Source organism: Magnolia sinica, chromosome 19 (genome assembly GCF_029962835.1).
Source record: "Magnolia sinica isolate HGM2019 chromosome 19, MsV1, whole genome shotgun sequence".
Classification (NCBI taxonomy): Eukaryota; Viridiplantae; Streptophyta; class Magnoliopsida; order Magnoliales; family Magnoliaceae; genus Magnolia; species Magnolia sinica.
In genome coordinates, this window is record NC_080591.1 from 19,921,559 (window position 1) to 19,932,624 (window position 11,066).

Below are 11,066 nucleotides of genomic sequence, written 5' to 3' on the forward strand. Positions count from 1 at the left end.
AGGCGTATTCACGGTCGTCCGATACTGGCAATGCTGTGGAGTTCTATTTCGAGATGATACGGAGAAGATTCTTTCCAAATAGCTACACGTTCCACCATTGGTGAGCTCGTGCGCGAAGAAGGGGTGTGCGGATGATGGCGAGAAGTGCCATGGGTAGGCAGTGAAGAATGGGGTCGATGCGGTTGTCCATGTGAGGAATGTTTTGGTGCATATGTATGCGAGCTGTGGGCTCATTGGATGCGCTTGGTAGGTGTATGATGCAATGCCTGTGAGGGATTTGGTTTCTTGGAACTCATTTGTTGATGGGTATGCAAAGATGGGTGACTTGGTTAGTGCTCGCAATTTGTTTGATGTAATGCCGGAGAGAAATGTGGTTTCTTGGAATGTCATGCTTGCAGGGTATTTGAGAGGGGGAAATCTGGGTTGTGGGCTGAAGCTGTTTCGGGAGATGGGAAGGGCGGGAATGAGATCGAGCCATTGCTACTTTGTAGGTAAGCATGTCTTTTCACCATTGCTACTTTAGAACGATACATACCTGTATCGTTTGATAGTCTGTCTGTTTATAGTCTCCAGTTTTCAGCACTTGCTCAGTTGCAGGTTTCATCAAAATGGTTGGTTGAAGTTTCAACTTTCTCATTTATAAAGGTCACAAATCAGGACTAATCATCATCCCTTATTGTCAAACAACGATAGTTTCTTATGATTTACGATCTGATTTTTGATCTGACTATTAAATATTTTTTCGGAACATTAATCATATAAACTCTGTTTTGAGTTTGACTCTTATGATATATGTGATTTTCTATGTGATTTACTCTTATGATCTTGAACATCCACTCATTTGATTTTCCTTATGTGCTCTCCACCATATTTTAACAATGCTCAAAGACAGGCTACCAAGGATGCTGGTGTTATTGCTGGAATGAATGTAGCCAGGATAATCAATGAACCAATAGCTGCAGCCATTGCCTATGGTTTGGAGAAGAAAGGTGGGGAGAAAAACATCCTTGTGTTCGACCTTGGTGGTGGGACATTTGATGTCAGTATCTTGACAATTGATAATGGGATTTTTGAGGTTCTAACCACAAATGGAGACCCATCTTGGAGGTAGGACCCTCACTATTTTCCATTGGTTTTCTAGTTTAGTGGATTAAGAATCATTGAATAAAAAACAGTTCAGCATTCTCCATTTCTCATTAGTGAATGCAACTTGATATAAATCACAAAGATAAAGTCATACCAGTCAGGGAGGCTAATCATTGATTTTTCTTGCACCGTCGTAAACACAAGTTCTGAGAGAACTTGACCTTGCATGACTAGATGAAAACACAATCAATAAGTCAGCCCCTTTATCCAAATTGATACATAAAACATGCAAGCAATCAAAATCCCGTAGAATTTTAATATGAAGTTCCATAAAGAGGCAATGATATGCCAAAATCAAAACAGTTCTACTTTGATGGCACAAAATTTTCCACAGAAACAGTTATGATTTGTTCTATATGTATTGGCAAGAGGCCACTATAGATAAAGATTTGTGCATCAGGTGAGGCCAATGCATGGATGACATGGGCTCAACTACATGTACAAAAACATTGCATGGTTTAAAAGAGAAGTTGCCTAGGTCCACATTCAACATGTGAGTGGACCAGCTTGCTTCTTAGCGAGGTCATCTAAGTTGTGTGACCAACCTGATGGATGGCTCGGGCATCCCTTGTGGCATGTGGACTTAGTGGAACCGTGACCAACCGGCATTTCTTCTAAAGTAATTGATTTTGAGAACACCCATTTCAAATTTATGGATTTGAAAAACTGTAAGAATGTGGCTGTAGGAAAAATGGGGTGTTTACTAGTGATATGCAATGGAATTGCTTCAAGGTTCAGGTATATTTGATATGCATTGGAGCTTGTATATGGTTGGATGCCACTCAGATCTTGGATTTATCAGGAAACCTATTTTCTGAAAAAATTCTGTTCGACATTGGGGTTTTTAGTAACTTAAAGCTGTTGAATATGTCTGGGAATTCTCTTGTGGGTGCGGTTCCAGCAAGCATTAGGGAATTGAAAGCAATGAAGATGGCTCGACAACGAGGATGGAAAGAAGGGACTGTTAGAATCTCGATGTTGAGAAGAGAACTTCAGGAAATGTAAGGATCAGATTCCAAGCAAAAATATAATTGCAAATGGTCTTCATGTTCCGGCACTACGTGATTTGGCAGTCATTGAAAAGGAGTTAGGCTGATCAAATTCTTGTTGGGCCATGCTTCAAAAAAGGCTTGAGGTTGTTTACACATGTTTTTGGTCATGGATCCATCCGATTGCTACATCATTTGGATAGATCGACTGGGTCATGGTTGCATTTGTCCTATTGGAATTTGATTCATTGTTATTCAGTTAGAAGCTTGATGCAGCTTATTTATGCATATGCGTTTCAGATTATAAGATCTTTCTGCTTATTCCTTCGTAAGGAGTAAGGACACTCATTTCAAGCAATGGTTACATCTAGGTAGCTTGATTTTACAGTAGAATATGGAACATAATATTTGCCTTTTGATTGACTTGTTTTTATTTTACTTCATGAATAATGTATCCACTAGATGCATCTAAATGTGAACTAGTTGAAAAAAAATAAAATAATAAAATAAAATTACACAAAAAAAAGTTGTTTGGAAGATGATATTTAAACCCAGCTTGATTGATTTGCATACACCTGTTCTCCATTTTGGGAATTGGAAAGCTACTCGTGTTTATTTTCTTGCTGTTTAGTCCCGATTCCTCTCTCTCACTCTCTCTCTCAAATTCTATTTTTTAATTACTGTTTTGCATTGTACGAGGGATGATGATTCGGAGGAGCTAGAGAAACGCAATGTATTGTTAATGGGTCCAACTGGCTCAGGTATGGCCTCTTCTTTATAAAGGCATGGCAGTGTTGGTTGTGTGCTAATTCATTTATCTATCACATTATTCTTGGTGCTTGCCTTACGGATCCGTGAATTTTTGCCTTCACGTGGACTGAGGTTCATGATCTTGCTTACATACTGTAATATTAATTGTAAGGACATGGAAGACATTGCTTGCAAAAACATTAGCTCACTTTGTGAATGTGCCATTTGTCATTGCATATGCAACAACGTTCACACAGGCAAGTTCATTTCTCATTTTCTCATTAGCTTCGTACATCTACAAAATCACTCTTTCAACTGTTTGTTGGCATGCTGATTTTTGTAGGATTGCATTTTATATGGTTTTGACTCATTGTTGCGAACTCAGCTGGTTGACTTGGGACTCACCCAAATCAACTCACAACAGCCATATTCTGAGTCAACTTTCATTTGCATTGACTTGGTATTACTTGGCTGGCTCATGTCAACAGAACTCAACTGTCATTCGGTTTTCTACTTGAATATACAGGGCTGAGGCACAGCACATTGCACGACTTGCCCTGGTATTTTAGTGACTAGGCCTGGTTATTTTGGTGACTTGGCCACATTGCAACTCTCTCTCTCTCTCTCTCTCTCTCTCTCTCTCTCTGTCTGTCTACCTTGTGCATTCTTGTGGGACCTTCTTTGTGTACATGTGCCAGATCCTTTCGGTTCGTTAGGCAGGGTGCATTATTCATACATGTAAGCCTATTTGGGCCATCAATATGATGTGCTCTTTGTTGATGGCTGACGCATATAAATGCTACCGGATTGGAAGATCATAGTAGTCCACTCTTTTGGTCAACAGTCTAAATCACAAAAGTTATGGGCCGTACATTTATGGAATCTAAGAGGCAAGTGAGTTTGGATTTCTTTTTTCATTGATTTAGTATCTCTTGGATTGCTTTATTTGGATTAGACTACTGTGTTTTTTAATATATTGGTATGTCTCATTGTCCTTCAATAAGTTAATATATCGAGATTTCTTTCCCATCATCATTTACATTTTTCTTCTTAATCGATACTTGGAAGTTAATATAATCATTTACTCTGTTTTACAATCTTTAAAATCTTTATTTGTACGTCTGTGCCCATATGTATTGTCGGAGAAACTAAAAAACCTACTCATTCTTAGATTGCATTGTTGAATATGCATCCATTATTTAAAGAAAGGGCGACATTCCAAGCACTCACACTTTCTTTCCTTGCTAGCTAAATTGGTGAGTCTTCTTTCCTTCATACTATATGATCCATTGATGAAGTGGCCTGGCTATTTGGACAAGCTCATGTTTATATATTATCTCGAAATTGATGAAGTAAATCCGGAAGTGCGTTGGAGCTATCTGGATGTTGAGAGGGAGTCCCTGGAAGGTGGGAACCGCTGTTATGACTATGATGAAGCTGTCCATTTCTTATGGATAGCATTAGAAGGGCCTGGCCAATTGGAGCAGGCCGTGTTATATCTGTAATTGCAGGGACCACACCCTTAACTTAAACCACACCCTTAACCTATAACCTAAACCTAAACCTTAACCTATAACCTATAACCTATAACCTATAACCTAAACCTAAACCTAACCTATAACCTAAACCTAAACCTTAACCTAACCTAAACCTAAAACCTGAACCTAAACCTAAACTAAAACCTATAACCTTAACCTAAAACCTAAAACCTAAAACCTAAACCTAAACCTAAAACCTAAATGTATTCTCAAATCCATAAACCTAAACCTACACCTAATCCTAATCTCAACTACTTAACCTAAACCTAAACCTAAACTTGAAAATCCAAACCTAAACCCGATCCTGAACCCGAGCCTGATTTCCTAAACCTAAATCTTAACCTATTCTCAATTCCCTAAAGCTATAACCTATACCTAAACCTAACCTAAACCTATAACCTAAACCTAACTTAAACCTAAACCTAAACCTAAACCTTAACTTAAGCCTAAACCTATAACCTTAACCTAAACCTAAACCTATAACCTAAACCTTAACCTATTACCTATAACCTATAACCTAAACTTATAACCGATAACTTAACCTTAACCTAAACCTATAACCTAAAACCTAAACCTAAACCTAAAACTTAAATGTATTCTCAAATCCCTAAACCTAAACCTAAACCTACACCTAATCCTAATCTCAACTCCCAAACCTAAACTGGAAAACCCAAACCTAAACCCGATCCCGAACCCGAACCCGATTTCCTAAACCTAAACCTTAACCTATTCTCAATTCCCTAAAGCTATAACCTATAACCTAAACCTAAACATAACCTAAACCTATAACCATAACCTAAACCTAAACCTAAACCAAAACCTATAACCTTAACCTATAACCTAAAACCTAAACCTAAACCTAAAACCTAAATGTATTCTCAAATCCCTAAACCTAAACCTACACCTAATCCTAATCTCAACTCCCTAACCTAAACCTAAACTTAAACTTGAAAACCCAAACCTAAACCCGATCCCAAACCCGAACCTGATTTCCTAAACTTAAACCTTAACCTATTCTCAATTCCCTAAAGCTATAACCTATAACCTACACCTAAACCTAACCTAAACCTATAACCTTAACCTAAACCTAAAACTTAAACCTAAACCTAAAACCTAAATGTATTCTCAAATCCTTAAACCTAAACCTACACCTAATCCTAATCTCAACTACTTAACCTAAACCTAAACTTAAAAACCCAAACCTAAACCTAATCCCGAACCCAAACCCGATTTTCTAAACCTAAACCTTAACCTATTCTCAATTCCCTAAAACTATAACCTATAACCTATAACCTAAACCTAAATCTAACCTAAACCTATAACCTAAACCTAAACCTAAACCTATTACCTTAACCTAAACCAAAACCTATAACCTAAACCTTAACCTATAACCTATAACCTATAACCTAAACTTATAACCGATAACCTAACCTTAACGTAAACCTAAAACCTAAACTTAAACCTATAACCTAAAACCTAAACCTAAAACCTAAATGTATTCTCAAATCCCTAAACCTAAATCTACACCTAATCCTAATCTCAACTCCCTAACCTAAACCTAAACCTAAACTTGAAAATTCAAACCTAAACCCGATCCCAAACCTGAACCTGATTTCCTAAACCTAAACCTTAACCTATTCTCAATTCCCTAAAGCTATAACCTATAACCTATAACCTATAACCTACACCTAAACCTAACCTAAACCTATAACCTGAACCTGATCCTAAAACCTAAACCTAAACCTGAACCTGAACCTAAAACCTAAATGTGTTCTCAAATATTTAAACCTAAACCTACACCTAATCCTAATCTCAACTCCTTAACCTAAACCTAAACTTGAAAACCCATACCTAAACCCGATCCCGAACCCTAACCTGATTTCCTAAACCTAAACCTTAACCTATTCTCAATTCCCTAAAGCTATAACTATAACCTATAACCTATACCTAAACCTAAAACCTTAACCTAAACCTAAACCTAAACCTAAATCTAAAACCTAAATGTATTCTCAAATCCTTAAACCTAAACCTACACCTAATCCTAATCTCAACTCCTTAACTTAAATCTAAACTTGAAAACCCAAACTAAACCCGATCTCAAACCCGAACCTGATTTCCTAAACCTAAAGCTTAACCTATTCTTAATTCCTTAAAGCTTTAACCTATAACCTATAACCTATAATCTAAACCTAAACCTTAACCTAAACCTAAACCTATAACCAAAACCTAAACCAAAATCAAAACCTATAACCTAAACCTTAACCTATAACCTATAACCTATAACCTAAACTTATAACCTATAACCTAACCTTAACCTAAACCTAAACCTAAAACTTAAACCTATAACCTCAAAACCTAAACCTAACCTAAAACCTAAATGTATTCTAAAATCCTTAAACCTAAACTTACACCTAATCCTAATCTCAACTCCCTAACCTAAACCTATGTTCACTCCCCAAGTATAGGGTTGTGATGTAGTAATAAACTCGGTAAGACCGAGGTCGAATTCACAGGGACTGAAACTTGTACGTTTCCTGAAACTAGGTAGAAATAGAACTAGCCTAAGATGCAATCAAAATCAAATGTAAATTGATGAATAATGATGAGAGATTAATGTAAAACTTAAGGAATTCAGAGGAAGGAAACTAGGGATTCAGAGGATCCACTTGTAGCGATCAGGGAGATCTTATGCCTGCTTCAAAAATCATGGAATTAAAACTGAACTTACTTGATCTGATTTTCAAGAGATGGAAGGTATATGAATTAGAATGGATTCCATCATCTAACCATGCCTAGGAGACAAAGCAAACAACAGAATTAAACTAATTACCAACCAATCAACAGTGCATGAAAGTTAGGAAGGGTACCATCATCCAACCATGCCCAAGAGACGATGGTGAACAACAGGGCTTCCTGACGTCATAAACATCAAAAAGAACATAGGAACATGCTCAAAGCCATCGCAGACCTATTGTAATTTTAGTCACAACAGACCATTAAAAACTAAAAACGTTCCCTCACAATCAACCCAATACCAAATCCATTCAGTTTAAACTAGAATTAAAGGGCATAAAATTCTTCCCATCACGCTACAAGCTTCACCCCTTAGCCCTAGCTAAGGGGTTTAGCCATACATGAATGGGCTAAAATAAACAAATAAACAAAAGGAAAGGAAGAAAATCAATAAAAGGAAAAGAAAAAGGAAACAAAAGAATTTCCCTGTTTTCTCCTTTAATCATCCAAGCCTGCTCCTGAGATCACGTGCATCCTCCCCAGCCATTGGAAAACTCCAAGCCGTGCTCACGTCCTCAGCCTCTGTCCCATATCACTTCCAGCTTCCTTCCTTTTCTTTCAAAAAATCAAGATGATTCTTCCTCCAAGCTCCCTCACGTCCAACTCCCCCCCTTTCCCTTTCTTTCTTCTTCTTTTATAAAACAACACAGATCCCCTGGTGGATGCTGGAGTCCGTGCGTAAGTAGGTTAGAAGAGAACAAGGAGTCACGCACTCCTCTTTCGCAGCGAAACTACAAACAGCCTGATTTTTGGATTGATTTCTGGAACAACGAACCTCCCCACCTTGGAATTTGACTGCATGGCGAGGTTGAAGGCCCAGCTTTGTAGAGTTTGGACGGTTCGGATTGGCCATCCGACCCTCTTTATGAATACGCAATAGCTCGAAAAATTCGGGTTTCTCCGGACTGCGTAAACAGAGCTTGCATAGTCGTTACACTGTGATGATGGTGGGCTCCACAATCCGTTTCAGATGAGAAATCCAAGCCGTTCATCGGATTTCCCTCGGAATTTCGGTCGGGAAAGAATGGTTTTTGCCGTCCGTTGGTGCGGCCCTCGTGATCTTTGTTCCACCGTCCGTCGCTCGTTTTAACGCTCGAAAACCGATCTCTGGTGTCCTTTGAATTTTATCCACCTAGGCCTGAGTGGCATGGGCCATATGAATCTTATGGACGGTCCGGATTGGACCTTTTATGCACGGTGGTGGCCCACCAACTTCCACAATCTGATCGTCTGCGTAACAGAGGGGACGGCTGTGGCCGTTTTTGAAGGAGTTCGAGTCCAGGACGGTTTGACCGTCCTGGAGTTTCTGTGCACGCCTGGTGCATATGCACATAGTGCACACCCAACTCAGGTGGGGTCCACGATGATGTATATATCAAATCTTCTCCGACCATCTTCTTCCTCTTTTTATTTAAGACGTTGAGACCGAAGATGAGGTGTATCCAGCGATCAGGTGGGCCCCAGATCAGTAAATTGTGGGCTGATCTGTCCGTTGGGCCATTTCCACAGCGATCCAATGGATGAAATTTTACGTGTACGGTTAATTTATGGCCCTCAGGCGATGTATGAATTTTCGAGCTGAACGGATGGTGGAAACCCTGTGATCTTGCATTCTGGATGTCTTTCGGGCCACTTGAGCTTTAGTTTCTCGATTTTCTTGAATCCCTGGCGTGCACATCCGTCGATCTTGGTCTCCTGGGGTCCGTCGCTTGCCTTGGTGATTTCAGACCGCTAAATCTATGCTTTTAGTACCTTTTCCCAGTCCAGGCTCGTAAACACGCCCTGCAACACAAACACGATTTAAATCGGGCCGTTAAATAGTATTATGTTTGAAAACCCAGGTAATAATAGGGTCTGATATGTAATATTTGACCCTCAACAACCTACACCTAATCCTAATCTCAACTCCCTAGTCTAAACCTAAACCTAAACTTGAAAACCCAAACTTAAACCCGATCCTGAACCCGAACCCGATTTCCTAAACCTAAACCTTAACCTATTCTCAATTCCCTAAAGCTATAACTTATAACCTATAACCTATAACCTAAACCTAAACCTAACCTAAACCTAAAACCTAAACCTATAACCTAAACATAAACCTATAACCTAAACCTAGGTTTTGAGTTTAAAAGTCCATCCTAGTTTTAAACACATTACTCATGTTGGATTTTGCCATACTTTAAAAGATTTGTAGGTACATATTTGATTTCTTCATATATAAGTGTGTGTTTTTTTTTGTCTTTCTTCCTTTTGAGATATGTACAAAGGCATGCTTATTTGATTGTGTCTACAAATGCTGTTTTATACAGGCTGACAAACTAAAGAAGTTAGTGGAGGATGAAATTCATTTTCTCAAGGGAAGAGTTTTAGAACTTGAAAGTGATCTTGTGTCGAAGTCCACAGAAATTATATCTGCAGTTTCAAGGAAAGAAGAAGCTCTATCTTCTGCATTTGCTGAAATTGACCGTCTGAAGGAAGAAAATTCTGTAAAAACGTGAGCATTATTGAATGCATATGGAGGGTGTTTACTGTGTTGGAGTGTATTTGTTTCTTGTACATGAGGGCACGCCTTAGTTGTAATTCTTATGATAGGTTGAGCAAAGTGAAGTATTGTTTATTTAGAAATGTGAATGTAGGATGCATTGTATGATTTGATTGCTATTTGTAATAAATGCATCATTTTTTTTTCTGATTGCATTTTATGTACTATTTCTATCAGCATTAGGCTTAGATGAGTTATCAATCACATCAGGTTCTTGCAATGGAAACAGGTCATATTATTACAAATTTTTAAAAATAGCTACAAATACAATCCGTAGCTATTGGTATATATTGCTATGGATATTATTGGTGCTATTGGTATCTATTGCTACGGATAAAATTCCTTTTGCTACGGATATGATCCGTAGTACGTCCGTCGCTATTGGTGGGGTAGCTAAAGGTATTGTTACGGATTATATCCGTAGCTATTGGTATTTATTGCTATGGATTTAATCCGTAGCTGTACCTTTAGCTATCCCACCAATAGTGGTGGACGTGCTACGGATTGTATCCATAGCAAAAGGGCTTTTGCTATGGTTTTTGGCCGTAGCCTTTGCTCGTTTTTCTAGTAGTATGAGTAGTTCATTATTGGGTCACATACGGAATATAGGGGTATGCTATATTGAACTTGATTAGATCAATGACCAAGTCTATTAAACCATGGTCCCACTTATCACTGTGTATCCATAGTAACGCACATTATTCTTTTTGTATCATTGCATGTATCTTGTGGCCTTTGATCCATCCTATGTAGGTTGATGATTGATATGTTTGAGTCTTATATTCATCTGTCATATGTACAAAATATATTATTTCCATTATAACATGAAACATTAAACAATGTATGACTCTTGATACATCGACACTCAGAAATTGTACATATGTGGAAAAGATTCTATTTGTAAAGATTTTAAATTATGGGGGTAATGTACTTAAATGCACTGATAAAAACTAAATTAGCTCATAGATGCAATTAGAGATGAATGTACAAGTGTTTAAAGTTACAGATCCATACAGATATTATATTGGCCCATGTGAGATGATTGGACTGGTGTATTTTTAGAATATTATCTTTTACGGGCCCAATAGATGAAATGTTTAGATCTTACATGTGTGCTACTTTTCTTAATATTAAGTACTTGATAACTCACATTTATGAATGCTTGTCTTTCTAGAGTTTTACTTATTATGAAGCAAATGGTGACTTGAGTTTTTCAAGTGGACTAGTAGTGAATGTGCCTTAATTCAATGTTAATTCTGACTTATATTTTATTATGTAGAAAGTGATATTATAGAATATTGGGTCCAA

General features: G+C 37.9%; 1 protein-coding gene across 2 annotated transcripts; it reads left to right on the forward strand.

Moving 5' to 3' along the window:
* The first annotated feature begins 764 nt into the window (after positions 1-764).
* LOC131235521 (luminal-binding protein 4-like) lies at positions 765-9,918 on the forward strand. Of its 2 annotated transcripts, XR_009166187.1 has the most exons (3): positions 2,586-2,896; positions 4,057-4,141; positions 9,526-9,918. XR_009166187.1 is itself a non-coding variant. In XM_058232716.1 (2 exons), exons 1-2 carry the CDS (start codon positions 854-856, stop codon positions 9,536-9,538), a joined length of 267 nt encoding a protein of 88 aa, XP_058088699.1. In that variant the 5' UTR covers positions 765-853; the 3' UTR covers positions 9,539-9,918. The 2 variants fall into 2 exon arrangements, 1 of the variants encoding a protein (XP_058088699.1); XM_058232716.1 differs by lacking the exons at positions 2,586-2,896; positions 4,057-4,141 and adding an exon at positions 765-1,107.
* Positions 9,919-11,066: the final 1,148 nt, after the last annotated feature.

Excerpts from the sequence above, each read along its gene's own strand:
- LOC131235521 (XM_058232716.1), top strand. The coding sequence starts at position 854 with ATGTGCTCTCCACCATATTTTAACAATGCTCAAAGACAGGCTACCAAG.